This window comes from Xenia sp. Carnegie-2017, unplaced genomic scaffold (genome assembly GCF_021976095.1).
Source record: "Xenia sp. Carnegie-2017 unplaced genomic scaffold, XeniaSp_v1 HiC_scaffold_26, whole genome shotgun sequence".
NCBI lineage: Eukaryota > Metazoa > Cnidaria > Anthozoa > Malacalcyonacea > Xeniidae > Xenia > Xenia sp. Carnegie-2017.
In genome coordinates, this window is record NW_025813489.1 from 596,693 (window position 1) to 623,829 (window position 27,137).

General features: G+C 37.1%; 1 protein-coding gene and 2 long non-coding RNA genes across 3 annotated transcripts; 1 reads left to right on the forward strand and 2 right to left on the reverse strand.

Moving 5' to 3' along the window:
- Positions 1–4,535: 4,535 nt before the first annotated feature.
- LOC124453917 lies at positions 4,536–5,519 on the reverse strand. The gene is made up of 3 exons (XM_047004745.1): positions 5,197–5,519; positions 4,946–5,059; positions 4,536–4,783 (listed from the first exon to the last, which is right to left on the reverse strand). Exons 1-3 carry the CDS (start codon positions 5,447–5,449, stop codon positions 4,536–4,538), a joined length of 615 nt encoding a protein of 204 aa, XP_046860701.1. The 5' UTR covers positions 5,450–5,519.
- Positions 5,520–13,042: 7,523 nt separating this feature from the next.
- On the forward strand, positions 13,043–16,708 carry LOC124453874. The gene is made up of 8 exons (XR_006951244.1): positions 13,043–13,266; positions 13,328–13,492; positions 13,793–13,947; positions 14,244–14,921; positions 15,422–15,593; positions 15,704–15,802; positions 15,883–16,383; positions 16,463–16,708. It is a non-coding gene; the product is annotated as an uncharacterized LOC124453874 (long non-coding RNA).
- Positions 16,546–19,015, reverse strand: LOC124453875. The gene is made up of 7 exons (XR_006951246.1): positions 18,811–19,015; positions 18,232–18,300; positions 18,122–18,144; positions 17,683–17,745; positions 17,363–17,428; positions 17,203–17,276; positions 16,546–16,587 (listed from the first exon to the last, which is right to left on the reverse strand). It is a non-coding gene; the product is annotated as an uncharacterized LOC124453875 (long non-coding RNA).
- Positions 19,016–27,137: the final 8,122 nt, after the last annotated feature.

The following is a 27,137-nucleotide window of genomic DNA, read 5'->3' on the forward strand; positions in this document are numbered from 1 at the left end:
CAACTAACTTTCTTTACATAGGTACTAGCCCTCTTATCTTATGCCTCGTTCTTTAAACTAGTCCTCTTATCTTATGCCTCGTTCTTTAAACTAGTCCTCTTATCTTATGCCTCGTTCTTTAAACTCGTCACTGCGTATCCGCGTATCCACTAAAAAACATAGCTTCAACTATCCTTCTTTATACAGGTAATAGTCCTCTTATCTTATGCCTCGTTCTTTAAACTAGTCCTCTTATCTTATGCCTCGTTCTTTAACTAGTCCTCTTATCTTATGCCTCGTTCTTTAAACTAGTCCTCTTATCTTATGCCTCGTTCTTTAAACTAGTCCTCTTATCTTATGCCTCGTTCTTTAAACTAGTCCTCTTATCTTATGCCTCGTTCTTTAAACTAGTCCTCTTATCTTATGCCTCGTTCTTTAAACTAGTCCTCTTATCTTATGCCTCGTTCTTTAAACTAGTCCTCTTATCTTATGCCTCGTTCTTTAAACTAGTCCTCTTATCTTATGCCTCGTTCTTGAAACTAGTCCTCTTATCTTATGCCTCGTTCTTTTAACTAGTCCTCTTATCTTATGCATCGTTCTTTAAACTCGTCACTGCATATCCACGTATCCACTAGAAAACATAGCTTCAAATATCTTTCTTTATATAGGTACTAGTCCTATTATCTTATGCATCGTTCTTTAAACTCGTCACAGCATATCCACGTATCCACTAGAAAACATAGCTTCAACTATCTTTCTTTATATAGGTACTAGTCCTCTTATCTTATGCCTCGTTCTTTAAACTAGTCCTCTTATCTTATGCCTCGTTCTTTAAACTAGTCGCTGCGTATTCACGTATCCGCGTATCCACTAAAAAACATAGCTTCAACTTTCTTTCTTTATATAGGTAATAGTTCTCTTATCTTATGCCTCGTTCTTTAAACTAGTCGCTGCGTATTTACGTATCCGCGTATCCACTAAAAAACATAGCTTCAACTAACTTTCTTTACATAGGTACTAGTCCTCTTATCTTATGCCTCGTTCTTTTAACTAGTCCTCTTATCTTATGCCTCGTTCTTTAAACTAAACCTCTTATCTTATGCCTCGTTCTTTAAAATAGTCCTCTTATCTTATGCCTCGTTCTTTAAACTCGTCACTGCGCATCCGCGTATCCACTAAAAAACATAGCTTCAACTATTCTTCTTTAGACAGGTAATAGTCCTCTTATCTTATGCCTCGTTCTTTAAACTAGTCCTCTTATCTTATGCCTCGTTCTTTAACCTCGTCACTGCGTATCCACGTATCCGCGTATCCACTAAAAAACATAGCTTCAACTATCTTTATTTATATAGGTACTAGTCCTCTTATCTTATGCCTCGTTCTTTAAAATCGTCACTGCGTATCCACGTATCCACTAAAAAACCTAGCTTCAACTAACTTTATTTATAAAGGTACTAGTCCTCTTATCTTATGCCTCGTTCTTTAAACTCGTCACTGCGTATCCACGTATCCGTGTATCCAATAAAAAACATAGCTTCAGCTATCTTTCCTTACATGGGTACTAGTCCTCTTATCTTATGCCTCGTTCTTTTAACTAGTCCTCTTATCTTATGCCTCGTTCTTTAAACTAAACCTCTTATCTTATGCCTCGTTCTTTAAAATAGTCCTCTTATCTTATGCCTCGTTCTTTAAACTCGTCACTGCGCATCCGCGTATCCACTAAAAAACATAGCTTCAACTATTCTTCTTTAGACAGGTAATAGTCCTCTTATCTTATGCCTCGTTCTTTAAACTAGTCCTCTTATCTTATGCCTCGTTCTTTGAACTAGTCACTGCGTATCCACGTATCCGTGTAACCAATCAAAAACATAGCTTCAACTATCTTTTCTTATATGGGTACTAGTCCTCTTATCTTATGCCTCGTTCTTTAAAATCGTCACTGCGTATCCACGTATCCACTAAAAAACATAGCTTCAACTAACTTTCTTTACATAGGTACTAGCCCTCTTATCTTATGCCTCGTTCTTTAAACTAGTCCTCTTATCTTATGCCTCGTTCTTTAAACTAGTCCTCTTATCTTATGCCTCGTTCTTTAAACTCGTCACTGCGTATCCGCGTATCCACTAAAAAACATAGCTTCAACTATCCTTCTTTATACAGGTAATAGTCCTCTTATCTTATGCCTCGTTCTTTAAACTAGTCCTCTTATCTTATGCCTCGTTCTTTAAACTAGTCCTCTTATCTTATGCCTCGTTCTTGAAACTAGTCCTCTTATCTTATGCCTCGTTCTTTTAACTAGTCCACTTATCTTATGCCTCGTTCTTTAAACTCGTCACTCTTATCTTATTCCTCGTTCTTTAAACTCGTCGTCTTATCTTATGCCTCGTTCTTTAAACTAGTCATCTTATCTTATGCCTCGTTCTTTAAACTCGTCACTGTGCATCCGCGTATCCACTAAAAAACATAGCTTCAACTATTCTTCTTTAGACAGGTAATAATCCTCTTATCTTATGCCTCGTTCTTTAAACTAGTCCTCTTATCTTATGCCTCGTTCTTTAACCTCGTCACTGCGTATCCACGTATCCGCGTATCCACTAAAAAACATAGCTTCAACTATCTTTATTTATATAGGTACTAGTCCTCTTATCTTATGCCTCGTTCTTTAAACTAGTCACTGCGTATCCACGTATCCACTAAAAAACATAGCTTCAACTAACTTTATTTATATAGGTAATAGTCCTCTTATCTTTTTCCGTTCTTAAAACTCGTCACTGCGTATCCACGTATCCGCGTATCCACTAAAAAACATAGCTTCATCTATCTTTCTTTATATAGGTACTAGTCCTCTTATCTTATTTCTCGTTCTTTAAACTATTCCTCTTACCTTATGCCTCGTTCTTTAAACTAGTCACTGCGTATTCACGTATCCGCGTATCCACTAAAAATTATAGCTTCAACTTTCTTTCTTTATATAGGTAATAGTCCTCTTATCTTATTCCTCGTTCTTTAAACTATTCCTCTTACCTTATGCCTCGTTCTTTAATCTAGTCACTGCGTATTCTCGTATCCGCGTATCCACTAAAAATTATAGCTTCAACTTTCTTTATATAGGTAATAGTCCTCTTATCTTACGCCTCGTTCTTTAAAATCGTCACTGCGTATCCACGTCTACGCGTATCCACTAAAAACATAGCTTCAACTAAATTTATTTATATAGGTTCTAGTCCTCTTATCTTATGCCTCGTTCTTTAAACTAGTCCTCTTATCTTATGCCTCGTTCTTTAAACTCGTCACTGCGTATGCACGTATCCGAGTATCCACTAAAAAACATAGCTTCAACTATCTTTCTTTATATAGGTAATAGTCCTCTTATCTTATGCCTCGTTCTTTAAACTAGTCACTGCGTATCCACGTATCCTCGTATCCACTAAAAAACATAGCTTCAACTAACTTTCTTTATATAGGTAATAGTCCTGTTATCTTATGCCTCGTTCTTTAAACTCGTCACTGCGTATCCACGTATCCACTAAAAAACATAGCTTCAACTATCTTTCTTTACATAGGTAATAGTCCTCTTATCTTATGCCTCGTTCTTTAAACTAGTCCTCTTATCTTATGCCTCATTCTTTAAACTAGTCCTCTTATCTTTTGCCTCGTTCCTTAAACTCGTCATTGCGTATCCGCGTATCCACTAAAAAACATAGCTTCAAATATCTTTCTTTATATGGTAATAGTCCTCTTATCTTATGCCTCGTTCTTTAAACTCGTCACTGCGTATCCACGTATCCGCGTATCCACTAAAACATATAGCTTCAACTATCTTTCTTTATACAGGTAATAATCTTCTTATCTTACGCGTCGTTCTTTAAACTCGTCCCTGCGTATCCACGTATCCGCGTATCCTCTAAAAAACATAGCTTCAACTAACTTTCTTTATATAGGTACTAGTCCTCTTATCTTATGCCTCGTTCTTTAAACTAATCCTCTTATCTTATGCCTCGTTCTTTAAACTCGTCACTGCGTATCCACGTATCCACTAAAAAACATAGCTTCCACTATCTTTCTTTATATAGGTAATATTCCTCTTATCTTATGCCTCGTTCTTCTTGTTCATGGTGGTGTCATAACAGTATGACACCTCCATGATACTTGTTCTTCGTTGTTCTTGGTACTGTCATAACAGTATGACACCACCAAGAACAAAATTCATCACGAAATGAACGGAGGCAATAAAACGAACCAAAAAAAAATTGTCTTGGTAAATGAGATCAATAGGTGGTAGTATACTCATAGTTTAATTTAAAAACTACTTAAGCTACTGAACTTGTAAACTTACATTTTATACTCTCGAATGAAAATGAAAGTATAACAGCTACACAATCGCTTTGTGCTGGATTTAAAGTAAGAGACCTTTTTACTCTAGAATCGGTACTTGTAAATCCAGTTTTATTATGTCATAACCATAAACTCTGACAAAAGGTTGAGTGGACTGTGCATGCTCAGATAATTTTGACTGAGTGAGCTAGTTACTCTCATGGCATGGTAAAGAGATCCAGTTAATAGCCTAAATTATCTTTACCTTCATCTTTACATTCTTCTCTGTACTGCAGTGTTTGAGGGGGCAAAACTTCAGATGTTGCTCCCGTAGTAATTGTTATTTTTTTCAACTTAGTTATTGATGATGTGCTCTCAGTTGTTGGTGGGCTTGGCAGTCTTGGTCTTTGTAGTACACCATTGATCATTTCCATTCGGTATTGAATCTCTTTTGGTGGTTCGCATATTGGTGGCTCCCAGATGCATGTCTCTGAATTACAAACATACTGTGATATACTTACATGTACCTACTTCTTCAAATAGAGTCAGTACAACAAGGAATGAGTTTTAATTTTGCAATATTCACAAAAAGTTTTGTTTTTTTCACACTTGAAACACTAAATGTTTGACTCCTTCATGTCTGGCTACCTACCAACTTTAGGGTTGCAAACATAGATGTGAAGTTTCATGTGATTGGTTAAACAATGTCCATCAGGCCCACTAGTCTTCCGGGTTTGAAGATCCTCAGGATAACCAACGCTTGTACCTTGTATATACAAACATTATTAAGTGATGGTTATTTTGATCATTTAGTCGATTAAAGTTAGTCGGGCATGGGACTTACGAACCTTACACTAGCCACTTGAATAGAAATGGATTTATTGCTAAAATGAAATCACTTACTTATAAAGTAGTAATGTTTTCCCGGAATAAATCTTGGCTCTTTAGCTGAGTATCGCGGATGAAATCCTAACTGCAATTTTTTGACATAACTTGGATTATTGCACACCAAGAGAAGTTTACCGCCGTCATTCACTTCGCATTTGTCGTATCCCGCTTTGTTCACGTGCCACAGGTTTTCATACAGCGAATCCGTATACAAAGGGCGTGATCGCCACGTGTTAACGGACGCTTCACTAGGACAAACAATGTTCATTCCCGTATAAGGTAAAACTTTTATGTAAAATTCTTTTGTCGAATTTGTCAGGTGTGTTTCAGCCAATCTGCTAAATCTGAAAGCATTGCAACAATTATTTCTCTGGAAAAACTCTTAAAAAAGCAACATTTAGGAACTATAAAAACAATTTTAAAGAAAGCTCTGTTTTTGAGTAGTTATGGTGCAGGTATGGTCCCGGAAGTAAACGGAGCTCTTACCCGTGTCAATTAGTTTCCAGTCCTAGGAAGTAAACAGGGCGCGCGCGTGTAAACCGGAAACGATATAAAATGAACGAAGGTTGCTATTGGATGACATGATTAATTGCAACACGATAAAACTTAATTAAAATTACCAAATGGTTTCTATTCTTAAAGCAATATTAGATCTAAAAGATATTGATGATGCTCAAAAATATTCTAATCGGTAACAAAGTATACAGCACAGCGCCCACATTGTATTATATGTTCATTTGGCTTTTACAAAATATGCGGTCTTTTTTATAACGAATGTTACTGCAAACGCGCATTGTGAAGTATATTATTCTTTGTTATTGAGCTTGCTTGTAATATGTTCTATAAGATATTGTCGATGCTCAAAAGTATTCTAATCCTAAGTATTCTGCTCAAAACCTGTCGTCATTTTTATAACAAATCACACTTCAAACGCGCATTGTGACGTTAAATTTACGTATGAGATTAAATCTAGAAGTTACTACTTAGATCGTAGGAAATGGCCTATCCTCAATGCCTATACTCATTATGCTGAATATTCGCGCGCTTTTCATTCTTACGTATATGTACTTGCGTTTTTCAAGTGCTTTATCGGTCTCGCCTTAACTGCACCTAAATAGCCTATCCTTAATTTATATGTTCAATATTCGCGCACTCTTCATTCTTACGTATAGGTACTTGCGATTTTCAAGTGCTTTATAGGTCTCGCCTTAACTCCACCTAGTTAAGAAAAAATATAAAAACCTCGCATCAAAAGTGGGCACATTACTGGCTCGTGGAATGAAATTTATATAAAGACGTATAAGCGTTCGAGTGTTTGCTCTGACTCATTATTAAACATTTCAACAGACTAAAATATATTAAGGAACAAATTTCGTGTTTCATACTCAGTATATGGCGCAGACAATTCTTCAGCGTGAATCTGCAGAATGCTCAAATAAACAAGTAAACTTCCTTAGAGAAAAACTCGCAAGTGTGCAAATTCTGGAAAATTACTGCACAGGATACATTGATGGAACGGTGGAGCAAATGGAAGAACTTCTTGAACAGTTTCAGGTCTCGTAGTTTGTTTTCAATTGTTGCACCAAACTGCAAACAATTTGTAACATATTCCGAAAAACATCATCATGTAAACTCAAAATTTCAGTTATAATAGCAAGAAACAAAATCTAAAAGCAATATTTTGACATTATTTCAAAGTCATTATAAAGCTAATATAGCTAAGTCTACGAGATCATGTTTTGTCGGCTGGAAAAGGTTTTTGTAATTCTTGAACAGTTAACTTTCAAAGGCCGTAATACGTAAACCTTGATAAATTGATTTCACGCGTTAGCTAATATATTTGAAAAGTGAAAGAGGTTTTTGAATTTAGGTAATTCACTCTATCTCATTTGTGAAAGCTGACAACCACTCAAAAACAAGGGGCAATAAACGTTTTTCACTTACAGGTAATCAACTCAACCGCATCAAGCATCTTACCCCAAATTAAAGCGAGAAAACACCAAGAGATTTTCAACCGACGCATAAATTGGGCAGCCAAGCCTGCTACATCCCCCCCCTTCTTTAATATTGCATGACCAATTAACATTTTATAGTCGCAAAGACATTCCACTATGGAGTTAGAAGAATCGAATCTAACAGTCATTTCTATCTATATTAACAAAAACTCATTAGGAAAAACCGTTCAATGACTCGCCAATTATTTTGCTATCTCTTTTAAATACATTTTATTATCTAACACATCTGCATAGCTTAGTATAATAAGAATGTTTTACTTGAAGACAAACAAAATGCTGAAAAAACATATCATTTATTTTTTCTAGCAGCGCCAGTGTTTGAAAGCAAGAAGGGAAATATTCCAATTGAGTTTTTTGGAAATCCGTTTTTGATTGTGAGCAACGAAACAAGACATTGTTTACATGGGAGCGCGAAAGTATGTATTCTTCGTTATGATATTTAAGATTTATTTGTGCACAATTTGTCTTGACACCACACTGTTTTATTTTAACAAACTTCTCAGGACAGCAGAGGCACTCGCAATAGAGTCCCTTAAGGACTGCAAAAACGATCAAGAGTCCCTGCGCAGGAAGGTAGAAACCTGGAAACAGAATTCTCCAAGCAGCAAGTTTTTCTACCGCACAAGAGATAACGCTTCCAGAAACGATATTCCTCCAAAGGAGGATAAAAAGTTTTTGTTTGTGCATCAAGAGCATTGGCTCTTATTGACTTTGTCATAACGTCCTATCCATTTCCTGTATTCTGCTTACAAACCTTTTGCATTATACACTCTAAAAGCATGGTTGTAGTTTCTTAATTCAGTTGCTTAACTTAAAAGTCAAAAATTGATTACAATTTAAATACAAAAACAGTAAATACGAAAAGGAGAATACATACGTAACATACCTGCTTTTGACGAGTGCAGAAAAAAGTTTTCGTATTCAGCGATCAATTACGTAGCATGAACTCATACAACATGTACATCGTTTTTTGCTGACCCTCTAATCTTATCTTTTATCATTTTCAATGATAAACAGTGAACTGTAATTACAACATTGTTGTTATTTGAATGTTTTTTATGCAGTGCGGTGTTTTGAAATTAAATGAGATATGATCTTCGCACTTAGCTGGACAATTTAAGCAATCGTCTCAGCATAAAAAACATTCACATGACATTCATTTCACGAGAAAACATGAGCCCAACAATATTGACCTGCTCACCACTGTGTGACTTCATAGCTCAGTGGTCAGAGCACTGCACCGGCACCGCAGAGGTCATGGGTTCGAATCCCGTTGAGTCACCTGATTTTTTCAGGTCCTGAGACGATTGCTTAAATTGTCCAGCTAAGTGCGAAGATCATATCTCATTTAATTGTTGTTATTACAGTTCACTGAATATAAATCATTGGGATAAATGGGATTAGTTGAATAATACCATTTTATCCACTACACTGACCATAATGCATCGCAGACGCACTCTCTCTCCGCCCGGGATGTAATAGGAGTTTTAGCCAGTGAACTCCATATATATATATATTTTCAATTATACCGCTCTGCCGTGGCATTGAGCACTCTAACCGTACGATTTTGTTTGCGATAGTTTCTATCACAAAATCCCATTATATTTCGCTCCTTTATTGTTGAGCACTCTACATATCGATATGGAACCCACAAACCTTGGATACTCGACGAAGAACATCCCTATAGCACAGCCAGACGTATACCTGAGATGCCTGATTGAAAAAACTCAAAACTTCCTACAACGCATGAGATGGAAAGCATATCATTTCCTCAACCCAAACATCGCACCGACACAAAAAGAGACTTTCGGATTTAAGACCACAAAATCACCACCACCAATTAACAAACTGCGCGAGTTCGAAGAAAGAATGTTATCACTTGTTCAGAATACTAACTTCCAAAACTCAACTTCCACCTTCCAAAACAATCTACGCCAAGATATGAACAAAATCAAGAAAGACAATATGCTATTTGTGCCAGCCGATAAAACAACTAACTTTTACCGCATTAATCCGAACACATACCAACAGCTCCTCCAAAGTAACATAACCAAAAACTATAAGAAAGCTTCACCAGACGCGAAAACCGAAGTCATTAGGGAAGAGAAATCAATAGCGAAAGACCTCAAACTCGAAAGCAGAATCGACGCTCTAGCCGAGAAAAATTGCTTCATCACACTAAAAGACCACAAACCAAACTTCAACAACAACCCGACATCGCGACTCATCAATCCAACAAAATCCGAGATTGGCATCATCAGTAGAAAGATTCTCAATAGGATCAATAACAAAATAATAGCACACACCGGCGTAAAACAATGGCAAAACAGCGACTCAGTGATTGAATGGTTCAAAAGCATCCCCAACAAACGCTCCCAGTCATTCATCAGCTTTGACGTCGTTGATTTCTACCCCTCGATATCAAACGACCTTCTACACAAAGCCCTGGAATTTTCTTCCGAATTTGTAGAAATAACAGAGAAAGACAAGCGTATAATCACACAAGCTAAGAATTCCCTATTATTCAACAGATCTGAAGCATGGTGCAAGAAAGGCAGCAGCTCAAATTTCGACGTAACAATGGGTAGCTTTGACGGAGCGGAAACATGCCAGTTGGTAGGCTCATTTCTGCTCTCACAACTTCCTACAGACTACAGAAATAACATTGGTTTATATCGCGACGATGGCCTCGGTGCATTCAATGCTCCCCCTAAGACGATAGAAAAAATCAAGAAACTACTGTGCCGAATATTCAACGAAAACAACCTGAAATTAACCATTGAAGCAAATAAGAAATCCGTGAACTTCCTTGACATCACCTTTGATTTACGATCTGACTCCTTTAAGCCATACAACAAACCTGGAAACATTCCTCAGTACATAAACATTCACAGCAACCACCCTCCATCTATCCTACGCAGAATCCCGGAAACCATCAACCAACGGCTCTCAAGAATCTCATCCAACAAGCAATCATTCGACTCAAGCATACACCCATACCAAGAAGCACTAACAAAAAGCGGCTTTAACTACAAATTACAATACAGCCCACAAACCACACGAAAGTCAATAAACAGAAACAGAAATAGAAACATCACCTGGTACAATCCACCATACAACTCCAATGTCCACACAGACATCGGACACAAGTTCCTTAGTATAATCAACAGGTCCTTTCCAAAAAACCATCCACTCAGCAAAATCTTCAACCGAAACACACTTAAGCTAAGTTACAGTTGCCTGCCAAACATCGATACGATAATTTCTACACACAATAAGACCGTTTTAACCAAAGAAGAAACGATGATAAACGCCACCACAGACAGAAAATGCAACTGCCGGAAAAAAGAGGAATGCCCACTAAAAGGAGAATGCCAAACCAAAGGGGTAGTCTACCAAGCCACAGTCACCAACACACTAACCAAACACAAAGAAATCTACATCGGTCTAACGGAGAATACTTTTAACATGTTTACAAGTCATGGTAGGATGGCCTGAGCATCGCCAAAACTGCCCCATCGACCTTCACCAGTTCTGGAATTTCCGTGACGAGATAGCTGTACATGATGGTATTCTCATGAAAGGTGATCGTGTAATCATCCCAAAGACATGGCAAGCCGAGATACTTCACCAGATACACACAGGACATCAAGGAATCGAGAAATGTCGACTTCGTGCTAGACAAGCTGTCTACTGGCATGGCATTGACAAAGACATCAAGGACATGGTAAAAAGATGTGCTTCCTGCCAGCAACACCAAACTTCAAATCCTAAAGAAACGATAATTCAACAAGAAGCACTGAAACCTTGGGAAGTCGTGTCATCAGACTTGTATCACTGGAACAATGCCAACTACCTGTTACTTGTCGACTACTATTCCTCATACTTTGTTGTGAGGAAACTATCATCAACCAGATCTTCAGACATCATCAGCAAACTTAAGGCCATTTTCTCTGAGTTTGGCATACCCCGAAAATTAGTGAGTGACAATGGCCCTCAGTATGCATCACAAGACTTCGAGAATTTCACCAAGGAATATGGATTCGAACACTCAACCAGTAGTCCACACTACCATCAAGCTAACGGGAAAGTTGAACGCTTCGTCGCTACTGTGAAGAATACCTTACAAAAATGCAAAGAAACGCATCAAGACCCAGCATTAGCTCTTTTGGCTGTACGAAACACACCAATTTCCTCTACAGTACCTTCACCAGCGGAACTTATGTTCCAACGTAAAATCGACGATGGACTTTCGTTCAAGAGTTCCTTTCACCAGACCGCTCAACAAGACATTTCTCAGCACAGACAACGCCATGTCCAGCGATACGACAAAAGAGCCCGCGATCGACCAGATCTTGCTATTGGCCAGAGTGTACGGATACAGAATCCAACCACCAAACTCTGGGATCCTGCTATTGTTACACAGAAACTAGTAGAACCAAGATCATATGAAGTCAAAGCTAGCAATGGAGCCACCTATCGCTGCAACAGAAGGCATATCAACACCACAAATGAAGACTTCACCAACACAGATACAGAAGACCTTACAACTTACTCAGAAACTGAACCGCTGCCAGACGATCCAGCAAGGACAACTTCACCCCCTTGTTGCGCAGTACCACAAGATAATATTGTCATAACCAGATCAGGAAGAATTAGCAAACCCCCACAGAGACTTATTAATATGTAGCTACTTGACATTAGAGAAAGGGGAATGTTATGATATACTCACGTTAGATTTGTTTACATTCATATTCATATGCAAATTGTTATAGAATCACGTGATATGTAAATTACCTCGTGGTATGTAAAATGAATTTTTATTAAAGAGTTCAAGTCGATACTACAACACTTGCGCTCTAAAATGACACTGCATGCTAAATAGCACTTGGACACGGATCGTAAATCGTTTTAAAGATCGCAAATACCATGGTGAATGGCAAAAGTAATAAGTCAATAGTTCTTAAAAGAACTGTTTTAAGCACAGAAAACTAACCCAATAGTTCTAAAAAAACTGTTATGAAACTAAACCACAGAATGCATTTCGGCAGACTACTCCTCAGGTGTCAACGTGTGCTAAATGAAAAGCACGACGAAGTCTCTATTTTATTATACAAATAGTAACAAACAATAACATGGAGTGCTCTCTTTTCTGCAGTGTGAGGAGATTTACCCTCATCCAAGATGCCTGGAATCAAAATACGTGATGAAGATCGAGAAAAAATCAACGCGAAGTATATTTGTACTCGCTGTCATCTCCTCCTTGTCAATCCAATGCAGACAATGTGTGGACACTTGTTTTGTCAATCTTGTATTAACATTATACCTGGGTAAGATAATTTTCTGTCAAAACTGTCAACTGAAAGTGTGGTTTAAAGTTGTCGATTAAATAGATTATTTGCAATGTTGTATCTCATCCAATGTTGTATCGTGTGTTCCAACCACAGGTATAAGCTGATGTGTGATCATATATCCTAAATTGCCATATGGATTTACATGCCCCTATGTAGTTTCTCTTATCTAGGCGTCGTGATTTTTTATCTCTATGTGGTATCTTACATTTCATTTATACACGACGTATTCCGAAACTCTGACATCGAGGATGTCAGCAGCGCTCATTTTTGCTTGTTATACTTCACTTAAACATGATAATTAGAACCTAAATTTACGTTCATCATAGTTCAAGCAGTTTACCGAAGATTGTCTGTTCGGTTTCTTCAACATGATCTCTGTTTTACATTTAACATTTTTGCTACTTATTTTCATGTTCTTTTAATCTGTAGAGATCCTGATCCAAAATGTCCTGAAGATCAAGAAAAATTTTAAAAGGTTTTAAAAGGAAACTTCCATACAGCTTTATCAATTGTTGATTGAGAAACTCCTGTAAAATATTCTTCCATTCTCAACATCTTCATCTACTAATATGCAATTATTACACTAATCTTTGAACTTCTATGAAACTTATATACAGGTTTTCCCTGATGCTTTTACGAAACGTGAGTTGAAAAGTATTCGTTTACATTGTCCTTCTGAACAATGTGAATGGTTTGGCAACTACGAAGAATTGGAAGTGAGTTGATAAATTTATTAAAAAAGTTTGGTATTTTTACTTATTAATTTTTTTTTGTCAGGGTCATTATCAAGTTTGTGAGCATGCGCTCATCAGCTGCGTACATAAGCAGTGTAACATTCAGTTACCTCGCTCTCTCCTTGGTGAACATTTGAAGAATGAATGTGAATATCGCAATGTAAAATGTGAATATTGTGGTAAAGATGTCCCGTATGCTTTACTTAAGGTATGCGGAATATTCTCAGGCGGATTAAAGGAAAATAGAATTGAGATATAGCCAAAAGTGCTAATCTGTGTTCATTACGATGTATTTATACCCGTTGGGTCATATCGTTGGACTGTTTGCACAAAAATACAGGAGTAAATTAAATGAGCGCTTTTCTCTTGTTTCAATATTTATAAAATTGTATGACTTTAAACGTCATTATATTTTTGTCTATCATTTGTTACCCACCATCTTTCTATATTTCAAGACATTATACCGTATTTTACTTTCTAAGTTTTGTTTACTTCATTTAACATTTAGGATCACATGGAAAATGTGTGTGAGTATTATCCTGTGGTTTGTAAATATTGTAAGAAAAGATACCAAGGAAAGATATTGAACAACATCAAAGTACGACATGTGATGAAGTGCCGACTAAATGTGAATTTCAAGCTATTGGATGTAACCATGATAAAGTAAGAGAATATAAAATGATTTGTTATCACATGTCCGCACTGAAGTATTCAACTTTGAAACTGTTTCTAAACAAAATTTTCATCAAGAACCCTTGACATGATTCTACATTTGTACTGTTGAATTACAAGTTCGCATACTTGATTTTATTAACACCCTGGTTGTTATAATTTTATTAGATTTAATTATATTTCAATATTTATATTTAATTATATTTGTTTTGAAACATCGATTTATTGTAGCTAATTTGTAATTTTGTGTGAGGAATATGTTGGTATTATCTTTGTCTTTTTCACAGACTATAAAACGAAGGGAGATCCGACAACATTTGAATGACAATCTAATTGATCATGTGAGCCTCCTGTTACGATATGTTATGGCATTTGTTACACAGTTAAGTAACTATGTACCACGTCCAGAGTTTACCACTGCTGTTCAAAACATGGCTGACCAAGTTACTGCTGTTCGTGCAGATCTTTCAGAGAAATTTGTTATGTTAGTGGGTAAACTTACAGGTCTTGAAAGAAGGATTGAGAGTCTCGAGGCTCGTGGTGATAACGATAGTAATAATGCCAACTCGTCATTAGAGGTTTCTTTGATGCGTGATAAAATTCCAACTCTCGAACGACAAGTGAGAGAAAATTCCTCAACTTTACTATGATATCGTGAGCGCTTAGATCAAATTGATGAATCACTAGCTAGAAACACGGTGAAGATTACGGACCTTGAAGCGCAACGTGGCTCGCATGCACTGGGGTCGAATAAAGCCATACACAGCTACAATGGTACGTTACTTTGGAAAATAGATAACTACAATAGGAAAAGACAGGACGCCATTAATGGTATCAAAACAGCATTGTACAGTGCACCATTCTACAGTTCTCAATATGGTTACAAGATGTGTGTAAGATCTATATGAATGGTGATGGTTTTGGAAAGGGAACTCATTTATCTTTGTTCTTTGTTGTCATGAAAGGTAAAAGCATTTCAGTATTTTTAATCTCTACCGCCTTAAGTTTGTCGGGGGCCTTGTGTTGCAGGTTACATTTCAATATTTTCTCGTCAAATGACTCTGAAGATGACTACCGCTAAGGTTGTAGTAACGTCAGTCAACAACAACAATAACAGGACTATACCAACCTGGACGATATACATTTAGAAACATGTAGCGATACTCCCGGTTTCAAACCACTTACTTTTTTACAATATCTATGTAATAATCTAAGATTAAACAAGATGCCAACTCAGGCGAGTAAGAACAATTCAAACCAAACCCAACACCGTCACTTGTAGGCAAACTTAACAGCAAGATCTTCTCTATGAGAAAATCTTCAACAGATTATATGTAGCATATGAATTTATGAATATGAGTTTTTGCCAATTATTAATCTGCCGCTGTCCATTAGTAAGCAAAACTGTCAGTTGTATCACAATTACTTAGAGAAAGATAATTAGTTTTTGGTTTAATTTTTCCAGCTGAAAGCAGAGTTAGGATGTATTTTGGAGAAGAGTGATGTTGTGCAAGATATGAAGGAACGATGGAATTTGCACAGATATAAAATGCTGTCTGCTATTAAAAATACAAAGCAAAAGAATGTCAGCACTATCCTTGAAGAGCTGGAGGATTTTCGAGTTGAAGATGAGAAAGGTTGGTGTAAAAATCAATAAGTTAAAATCCCTATTTATACTGAAGTGTTAATGCTTTAGAGAGTGATAATGGTAATATATTCATTCTATGCTATGTTGATTATTTTAGAGGTGAAGAACCGGTGTATAATGGCATGTTTGCCTTTTGTGTTAGATGACCAACGCACCCATCGAGATATGAACAAAAAGCTATTTTGGGACATTGTTGATGTAAGAGTTGGTATTGTCACAAATAATATTTTCTGCATAAATGTGTGAAAAATTGATGAATAATTTTATCTCTGTTGAAGGGTTAAAGATTAGGGGAAGTTCAAGAGATCATTAACAAAAGTTCGTCTCCTAGACTCCTATCAACAGGAACGTTAAGAAACATTCATTCAATAATGTTGGTGGCTGAGGGGATGATTGTGGCAAAGCTGAAAACGGAAAATATTGTCAATGCAGTTATTATTTTACTTAGTTCTTTTTATACTTTTAATGCTGAGTATCCTAAAGGTGTTAATGGACATGGCAAAAATGTATTTATTCTTTTAGAACATTTGCTTTTAAATTCGAGTGGCAATTGTAAGGCTCAATTGCCAACTTTTGTCGATAATTTTATTTCTTCTATGAAGTAGAAAACTTTTGTAGTGTTAATTAATGGCATGTAGTAGAGGTTTTAAGTATTCTGTGTTTGCAAAAAATGTGCTATTTCTAATTGTGTGATTGATTTTCTTTAGCTTAGTTAAAAAGATCCTCTATATTGGTCAAATGGTCATGGATATGCACCTGAAAAAAATGCTTATTTAATGGTAAAAACAACCAAATAAAATTGGTCAAATAAATTGGTAAATTTACCATTTTTGTTTTTGGTATTTTTGACCAATTTAGGAATTGGTTGTTTTGACCTATAAAAGACATCGTTCAATATCTTCACGACACCATGACCTTCCGCAGCTCCTTTTGCAATTGTCCAATTCACGATGGAGCCACATTTTATTAAAATCTTCACAGCACTTTAAAAAGAAAGAAACAGAAATAAGGAAAAATACACGTTGATGATGTAGCGATTTCTACTGTAGTCTTCTGTTTGTACGTAACATATTATAAATAACAAAATTGTGTTATTGTCTTCAATGTTCTTTTAACTGAACTACAAGACCAACTGTGGACTATGATGATATTTCAAAACACAGTTCTAGTTTCTTTCATACTTCAATATCATACACAATAACATCACGTTGTTGTGATGTACTCAGGTATAGTAACAAGATAATCATTCTCTTCAATGTCTGCCAACTGAATACAATACCAACTGTAGACTATGATGATATTTTAAAATACAGTTCTAGTTTCTTTCATATCTTTAATATCATAGATAATAACATCACGTTGTTGTGATGTACTCAGGTATAGTAACAGGATAATCATTCCCTTCAATGTCTGCCAACTGAACTACAATACTAACTGTAGACTGTGCTGATATTTCAAAAGACAGTTCTAGTTTCTTTCATATCTTAATATTATACGTAAATAATAACATCACGATGTTGGGATTTATTCAGGTATCGTAAAAAAGGGGTTTTTCCATAAGACATCACTTAAAAATTAAAAACTCTGAAAATACATACTCCTCTTGTTCTATCCCAACCAAGGACTCGCCGTCAACCTCAATGATTTGGTCACCGGGACTCACACGGCCATCCTAAAACACAAAGAAAACAAAAAAAAATTATCAATTTATCCAATAAAAAGAATTCTTAAAAATGTCCAAAACATCAATCGACGTACCACAGCAGCTGGTCCATTGGCAATAACCTCTTTAACGTTTATACCAGATTTTCCCTGACCGCCGCCCTGAAATATAATGCGTTTTTTTGGATATGCAGGACTAACTCTTTTCCTGGATTTTTACTAACGAGAGGACTTGGGTTGGTACACATAGTTTTGATTCATACTCCTTCAACGATTGTACAACCATCAAGAGCAGGGAGAGGGGAATTTTGGGACCAATACCAGCCTGATAATGCCAGGGGGAGATAGACTAGGGGCATTACAAACTTAATGATAGCCGCGGCGGGAGAAGAAGTAAAGAAATTGAAGATTTTCACCTTAGCAGCTACGATGCTGACGCCCATTCCCTTGTTTCCTTTATTTAAAGTAATTTTAATAGTCTACAAAATAAACAACATAAAAACCGTTAAATTAATTGAAGATAAAATCCCCTGGATTTAAGATTCAATCCATGGCTTTAGGTCCGTGACATAGGATTGAGCCTATGGAGAGAGATTTTTCATTCAGCCCAAAGAATGTACATAATCTTTCACAATTAGATCATTCACACAAATATCCAATTCCATGATTTAAAATTGAGTCGCATGGAGCCCGCGAATGAAAAATTCGAATCTACACTTACGCAATTAAAAATTTCGCCACATGATTTAAACATAATCCCAAGGTTTGTAAGAGTTATTCACATGATATAAAACTTAATCCTGTGATTAAGGATTATAAGTTCAAGATAAAGACATACGTATACTGTAAACAAACCTCTAAAGGAGGACCCTCGGTTACTAAAAATTCAAAGAGAAAGAAAATTGTCGTGAGCAAACATAAAATCATCTTTTGAAAAACAAATGAACATCATGGAGCAAATTTACCTTCAACAGCCTCAAAATGAACTGTCCAGTATCCGGATGCCTTTGGTTGGATTGTAAGTTTGCATAAACCTTTAGAAGGGACAATGAGGAGCAATGAAGAACATTACGAGATTTAGAAATAACTACGTATAACATGGGCGAAAGAGCTAGGGTTAACATCAGTATTATGATGAATATGTAAATAGGGCAATTTAGAGCAATGAGGAACATGATGAATATGTATGTATAAAATTCGAAGTATAACTGATCAGCAATTGTGTCATTTTTCTTATATCAAGTATTGAGTTGGTAATGAACCTTTGGAAGATTTTTATTTCATAAAAATTATATATTTTAACTACAGTCAAATTAAATTATTTTTGCTAAGGATAGGTAAATTTTCCATGAAAAGTTTTAATCTAGAAAGAAACTTCTACGAAAGCTCTTCTTTATATGTTTTATATGTTTTTAAAATTTTGGAAAAACATTGCAGGAAAAACATCGGAAAGCATGAATAAAACTGGTAAAAGGAAACTTGATCGTTTCTCGATGAATTCGGCGGGTCGAAACACGAGGATTGAGATTATCCAATCCAGCTACCTGGGGCAATTAGAGGAGAAAGGAACTCCTAACTCCTTCAATCCTGGTGGCACGCCGCAAGTATTCTCGACGAAATAACTATCGTCAGGAAGTAAGAATGGTAATTGTAGTTCCGATTCTTCTTCAAGATTTACTTCATCTCCATCAATGCGGGCGCTCTGGTCAGCGGTTCTCTCCGCAATACTAACTGCTTTTTCGATGAGGTCCAAAGAAACGGGAGGCTTGTCCCTCTCTGGCTGATAAAAGTCCAAAAGTTGACGTATTTGAAGTGAGTTGAATTTGAAGCAATTTGATGCGATGTTTGCCGAATCTTGCTTCAGCATTTGTAGTAGCAATGATGCCTGGTGGTGGAAGGATAAACAAGGATTAACATACATAGTATATTATATGATGTATAGTATATTGTGTGATGATCGCGGACGGGATTCATTATGTAGTACACTACTTATAACAGACTGTCAAAGTAATAGATACAGGGGGTCGTTACAAAAGAAAGGTGAGGGACAGGGAGACCATTTAAGAACAATGCTAATGGGTACAAGGGATCATTTAAGAACAATGCTAATGTACACAAGGGATCATTTAAGAACAAAGGTAACGGTTACAAGGGATCATTTAAGAACAGTGCTAATGTATATAAGGGATCATTTAAGAACAGTGCAAATGTATACGATGGATCATTTTTTAGAGCAAAGGTATTGTTCACCAAAATGTCTCTACACTGATGAGCAAAGGTATTGTTTATTAAATGTCTCTACACCAATGAGCAAAGGTATTGTTCACCAAAATGTCTCTACACCGATGAGCAAAGGTATTGTTCATCAAAATGTCTCTACGCCGATGACCAAAGGTATTGTTCACCAAAATGTCTCTAAGTTAATGAGCAAAGGTATTGTTCACCAAAATGTCTCTACGTTGATGAGCAAAGGTATTGTTCACCAAAATGTCTCTACGCCAATGAGCAAAAGTATTGTTCACCAAAATGTCTCTATACCGATGAGCAAAGGTATTGTTCACTAAAATGTCTCTACGCCAATGAGCAAAGGTATTGTTCACCAAAATTTCTCTACGTTGATGAGCAAAGGTATTGTTCACCAAAATGTCTCTACGCCAATGAGCAAAGGTATTTTTCACCAAAAGGTCTCTACACCGATGAGCAAAGGTATTGTTCACAAAAATGTCTCTACGCCAATGAGCAAAGGTATTGTTCATCAAAATGTCTCTACGCCAATGAGCAAAGGTATTGTTCACCAAAATGTCTCTACACTGATGAGCAAAGGTATTGTTCACCAAAATGTCTCTAAGTTGATGAGCAAAGGTATTGTTCATCAAAATGTCTCTACGCCAATGAGCAAAGGTATTTTTCACCAAAATGTCTCTACACCGATGAGCAAAGGTATTGTTCACCAAAATGTCTCTACGCCAATGAGCAAAGGCATTGTTCATCAAAATGTCTCTACGCCGATGACAAAAGGTATTGTTCACCAAAATGTCTCTAAGTTAATGAGCAAAGGTATTGTTCACCAAAATGTCTCTACGCCGATGACCAAAGGTATTGTTCACCAAAATGTCTCTAAGTTAATGAGCAAAGGTATTGTTCATCAAAATGTCTCTACGCCGATGACCAAAGGTATTGTTCACCAAAATTTCTCTACGCCAATGAGCAAAGGTATTGTTCACCAAAATGTCTCTACGCCAATGAGCAAAGCTATTGTTCATCAAAATGTCTCTACACTGATGAGCAAAGGTATTGTTCACCAAAATGTCTCTACGTTGATGAGCAAAGGTATTGTTCATCAAAATGTCTCTACACCGATGAGCAAAGGTATTGTTCACCAAAATGTCTCTACGTTGATGAGCAAAGGTATTGTTCATCAAAATGTCTCTACGCCAATGAGCAAAGGTATTGTTCACCAAAATGTCTCTACACTGATGAGCAAAGGTATTGTTCACCAAAATGTCTCTAAGTTGATGAGCAAAGGTATTGTTCATCAAAATGTCTCTACGCCAATGAGCAAAGGTATTGTTCACCAAAATGTCTCTACGCCGATGAGCAAAGGTATTGTTCACCAAAATGTCTCTACGCCAATGAGCAAAGGCATTGTTCATCAAAATGTCTCTACGCCGATGACAAAAGGTATTGTTCACCAAAATGTCTCTAAGTTAATGAGCAAAGGTATTGTTCACCAAAATGTCTCTACGCCGATGACCAAAGGTATTGTTCACCAAAATGTCTCTAAGTTAATGAGCAAAGGTATTGTTCATCAAAATGTCTCTACGCCGATGACCAAAGGTATTGTTCACCAAAATGTCTCTACGCCAATGAGCAAAGGTATTGTTCACCAAAATGTCTCTACGCCAATGAGCAAAGCTATTGTTCATCAAAATGTCTCTACACTGATGAGCAAAGGTATTGTTCACCGTAAATGTCTCTACGTTGATGAGCAAAGGTATTGTTCATCAAAATGTCTCTACACCGATGAGCAAAGGTATTGTTCACTCAAAATGTCTCTGATGAGCAAAGGTATTGTTCATCAAAATGTCTCTACGCCAATGAGCAAAGGTATTGTTCACCAAAATGTCTCTACACTGATGAGCAAAGGTATTGTTCATCAAAATGTCTCGCTTCTCAATGAGCAAAGGTATTGTTCACCAAAATGCGTTCTCTACACCAATGAGCAAAGGTATTGTTCACCAAAATAAAAGTTCTAGGTCGATGATAAAGGTATTGTTCATCAAAATGTCTCTACGCCGATGAGCAAAAATATTGTTCATCAAAAATGTCTCTACGCCAATGAGCAAAGGTATTGTTCACCAAATGTCTCTACGCTGATGAGCAAAGGTATTTTTCATCAAAATGTCTTGTTAATGAGCAAAGGTATTGTTCATCAAAATGTCTCTACGCCAATGAGCAAAGGTATTTTTCACCAAAATGTCTCTACACCGATGAGCAAAGGTATTGTTCACCAAAATGTCTCTCTACGCCATGAGCAGTTGCATTGTTCATCAAAATGTCTCTACGCCGATGACAAAGGTATTGTTCACCAAAATGTCTCTAAGTTAATGAGCAAAGGTATTGTTCACCAACTACTACGATGACCAAAGGTATTGTTCACCAAAATGTCTCTAAGTTAATGAGCAAAGGTATTGTTCATCAAAATGTCTCTCTACGCCGATGACCAAAGGTATTGTTCACCAAAATGTCTCTACGCCAATGAGCAAAGGTATTGTTCACTAAAATGTCTCTACGCCAATGAGCAAAGCTATTGTTCATCAAAATGTCTCTACACTGATGAGCAAGCTATTGTTCACCTAAAATGTCTCTACGTTGATGAGCAAAGGTATTGTTCATCAAAATGTCTCTACACTGATGAGCAAAGGTATTGTTCACCAAAATGTCTCTACGTCGATGGGCAAAGGTATTGTTCATCAAAATGTCTCTACGCCAATGAGCAAAGGTATTGTTCACCAAAATGTCTCAATACGTCGATGAGCAAAGGTATTGTTCATCAAAAAGCCTCTACACTGATGAGCAAAGGTATTGTTCATCAAAATGTCTCTAAGCCAATGCTGTGCTGCATTGTTCACCAAAATGTCTTCTACACCAATGAGCAAAGGTATTGTTCACCAAAATGTCTCTACGCCAATGAGCAGCGTATTGTTCATCAAAATGTCTCTAATGATGACAAAGGTATTGTTCACCAAATGTCTCTACGTCGATGGGCAAAGGTATTGTTCATCAAAGTGTCTCTAATGCCAATGAGCAAAGCTATTGTTCATCAAAATGTCTCTACACTGATGAGCAAAGGTATTGTTCACCAAAATGTCTCTATACCCAATGAGCAAAGGTATTGTTCACCAAAATGTCTCTACGTCGATGGGCAAAGGTATTGTTCACCAAAATGTCTCTACACCGATGAGCAAAGGTATTGTTCACTAAAATGTCTCTACGCCAATGAGCAAAGGTATTGTTCATCAAAATGTCTCTACGCCAATGAACAAAGCTATTGTTCATCAAAATGTCTCTACACTGATGAGCAAAGGTATTGTTCACTAAAGTGTCTCTACGCCAATGAGCAAATGTATTGTTCACCAAAATGTCTCTACGTCGATGAGCAAAGATATTGTTCACCAAAATGTCTCTACACTGATGAGCAAAGGTATTGTTCACCAAAATGTCTCTAAGTTGATGAGCAAAGGTATTGTTCACTAAAATGTCTCTACGCCAATGAGCAAAGGTATTTTCACCAAAATGTCTCTACACCGATGAGCAAAGGTATTGTTCACCAAAATGTCTCTACGCCAATGAGCAAAGCTATTGTTCATCAAAATGTCTCTACACTGATGAGCAAAGGTATTGTTCACCAAAATGTCTCTACGTTGATGAGCAAAGGTATTGTTCTTATCAAAATGTCTCTACGCCAATGAGCAAATGTATTGTTCACCAAAATGTCTCTACGTCGATGAGCAAAGATATTGTTCACCAAAATGTCTCTACACTGATGAGCAAAGGTATTGTTCACTAAAATGTCTCTACGCCAATGAGCAAAGGTATTTTTCACCAAAGGTCTCTACACCGATGAGCAAAGGTATTGTTCACCAAAATGTCTCTACGCCAATGAGCAAAGGTATTGTTCATCAAAATGTCTCTACGCCGATGACAAAAGGTATTGTTCACCAAAATGTCGCTAAGTTGATGAGCAAAGGTATTGTTCACCAAAGGTCTCTCTACGCCGATGACCAAAGGTATTGTTCACCAAAATGTCTCTAAGTCAATGAGCAAAGGTATTGTTCATCAAAATGTCTCTACGCCGATGACCAAAGGTATTGTTCACCAAAATGTCTCTACGCCGATGAGCAAAGGTATTGTTCACCAAAATGTCTCTACACCAATGAGCAAAGGTATTGTTCACTAAAATGTCTCACAACGATGAGCAAAAGATTGTTCAGTGTCTCTACGCCAATGAGCAAATGTAGTGTTCACCAAAATGTCTCTACGTCGATGAGCAAAGATATTGTTCACCAAAATGTCTCTACACTGATGAGCAAAGGTATTGTTCACCAAAATGTCTCTACACCGATGAGCAAAGGTATTGTTCACTAAAATGTCTCTACGCCAATGAGCAAAGGTATTTTCACCAAAATGTCTCTACGCCAATGAGCAAAGGTATTGTTCACCAAAATGTCTCTACACCAATGAGCAAAGGTATTGTTCACCAAAATGTTCTACACCAATGAGCAAAGGTATTGTTCACCAAAATGTCTCTACACTGATGACAAAGTTATTGTTCACCAAAATGTCTCTACGTTGATGAGCAAAGGTATTGTTCACCAAAATGTCTCTACACCGATGAGCAAAGGTATTGTTCACCAAAATGTCTCTACGCCAATGAGCAAAGGTATTGTTCATCAAAATGTCTCTACACCGATGAGCAAAGGTATTGTTTATCAAAATGTCTCTACACCAATGAGCAAAGGTATTGTTCACCAAAATGTCTCTACGTTGATGAGCAAAGGTATTGTTCACCAAAATGTCTCTACGCCATGAGCAAAGGTATTGTTCATCAAAATGTCTCTACGCCGATGACCAAAGGTATTGTTCACCAAAATGTCTCTAAGTTAATGAGCAAAGGTATTGTTCACCAAAATGTCTCTACGTCGATGAGCAAAGGTATTGTTCACCAAAATGTCTCTACGCCAATGAGCAAAGGTATTGTTCACCAAAATGTCTCTACGTCGATGAGCAAAGGTATTGTTTACCAAAATGTCTCTACACCGATGAGCAAAGGTATTGTTCACAAAATGTCTCTACGCCGATGACCAAAGGTATTGTTCACCAAAATGTCTCTACGTCGATGAGCAAAGGTATTGTTTACCAAAATGTCTCTACGCCGATGAGCAAAGGTATTGTTCACCAAAATGTCTCTACGTTGATGAGCAAAGGTATTGTTCATCAAAATGTCTCTACACCGATGAGCAAAGGTATTGTTCACCAAAATGTCTCTACGTTGATGGGCAAAGGTATTGTTCATCAAAATGCTCTACGCCAATGAGCAAAGCTATTGTTCATCAAAATGTCTCTACACTGATGAGCAAAGGTATTGTTCATCAAAATGTCTCTAAGCCAATGAGCAAAGGTATTGTTCACCAAAATGTCTCTACACCAATGAGCAAAGGTATTGTTCACCAAAATGTCTCTACGTCGATGAGCAAAGGTATTGTTCATCAAAATGTCTCTACGCCAATGAGCAAAGGTATTGTTCATCAAAATGTCTCTACACTGATGAGCAAAGGTATTGTTCACCAAAATGTCTCTATACCAATGAGCAAAGGTATTGTTCACCAAAATGTCTCTACGTCGATGGGCAAAGGTATTGTTCACCAAAATGTCTCTACACCGATGAGCAAAGGTATTGTTTATCAAAATGTCTCTACACTGATGAGCAAAGGTATTGTTCACCAAAATGTCTCTAAACCAATGAGCAAAGGTATTGTTCACCAAAATGTCTCTACGTCGATGAGCAAGGTATTGTTCACCAAAATGTCTCTAGGTCGATGAGCAAAGGTATTGTTCATCAAAATGCCTCTACGCCGATGAGCAAAAATATTGTTCATCAAAATGTCTCTACGCCAATGAGCAAAGGTATTGTTCACCAAAATGTCTCTACGCCGATGAGCAAAAGTATTGTTCACCAAAATGTCTCTACACCAATGAGCAAAGGTATTGTTCACTAAAATGTCTCTACACCGATGAGCAAAGATATTGTTCAGTAAAGTGTCTCTACGCCAATGAGCAAATGTAGTGTTCACCAAAATGTCTCTACGTCGATGAGCAAAGATATTGTTCACCAAAATGTCTCTACACTGATGAGCAAAGGTATTGTTCACCAAAATGTCTCTACACCGATGAGCAAAGGTATTGTTCACTAAAATGTCTCTACGCCAATGAGCAAAGGTAGTTTTCACCAAAATGTCTCTACGCCAATGAGCAAAGGTATTGTTCACCAAAATGTCTCTACACCAATGAGCAAAGGTATTGTTCACCAAAATGTCTCTACACCAATGAGCAAAGGTATTGTTCACCAAAATGTCTCTACACTGATGACCAAAGTTATTGTTCACCAAAATGTCTCTACGTTGATGAGCAAAGGTATTGTTCACCAAAATGTCTCTACACCGATGAGCAAAGGTGTTGTTCACCAAAATGTCTCTACGCCAATGAGCAAAGGTATTGTTCATCAAAATGTCTCTACACCGATGAGCAAAGGTATTGTTTATCAAAATGTCTCTACACCAATGAGCAAAGGTATTGTTCACCAAAATGTCTCTACGTTGATGAGCAAAGGTATTGTTCACAAAATGTCTCTACGCCAGTGAGCAAAGGTATTGTTCATCAAAATGTCTCTACGCCGATGACCAAAGGTATTGTTCACCAAAATGTCTCTAAGTTAATGAGCAAAGGTATTATTCACCAAAATGTCTCTACGTCGATGAGCAAAGGTATTGTTCACCAAAATGTCTCTACGCCAATGAGCAAAGGTATTGTTCACCAAAATGTCTCTACGTCGATGAGCAAAGGCATTGTTTCACCAAAATGTCTCTACACCGATGAGCAAAGGTATTGTTTACCAAAATGTCTCTACGCCGATGAGCAAAGGTATTGTTCACCAAAATGTCTCTACGTCGATGAGCAAAGGTATTGTTTCACCAAAATGTCTCTACGCCGATGAGCAAAGGTATTGTTCACCAAAATGTCTCTACGTCGATGAGCAAAGGTATTGTTCATCAAAATGTCTCTACGCCGATGAGCAAAAATATTGTTCATCAAAATGTCTCTACGCCAATGAGCAAAGGTATTGTTCACCAAAATGTCTCTACGCTGATGAGCAAAGGTATTTTTCATCAAAATGTCTCTAAGTTAATGAGCAAAGGTATTGTTCATCAAAATGTCTCTACGCCAATGAGCAAAGCTATTGTTCATCAAAATGTCTCTACACTGATGAGCAAAGGTATTGTTCATCAAAATGTCTCTAAGCCAATGAGCAAAGGTATTGTTCACCAAAATGTCTCTACACCAATGAGCAAAGGTATTGTTCACCAAAATGTCTCTACGTCGATGAGCAAAGGTATTGTTCATCAAAGTGTCTCTACGCCAATGAGCAAAGCTATTGTTCATCAAAATGTCTCTACACTGATGAGCAAAGGTATTGTTCACCAAAATGTCTCTATACCAATGAGCAAAGGTATTGTTCACCAAAATGTCTCTACGTCGATGGGCAAAGGTATTGTTCACCAAAATGTCTCTACACCGATGAGCAAAGGTATTG

What these genes read in the sequence shown, in the direction of transcription:
- LOC124453917 (XM_047004745.1), bottom strand. Translation starts at nt 5,449, where the DNA reads ATGAACATTGTTTGTCCTAGTGAAGCGTCCGTTAACACGTGGCGATCA. An exon ending in AAAACATTACTACTTTATAA is followed by an intron (nt 5,060 to 5,196) that starts GTAAGTGATTTC and finishes TGTATATACAAG; the next exon opens with GTACAAGCGTTGGTTATCCT. An exon ending in TGTTTGCAACCCTAAAGTTG is followed by an intron (nt 4,784 to 4,945) that starts GTAGGTAGCCAG and finishes TTTGTAATTCAG; the next exon opens with AGACATGCATCTGGGAGCCA.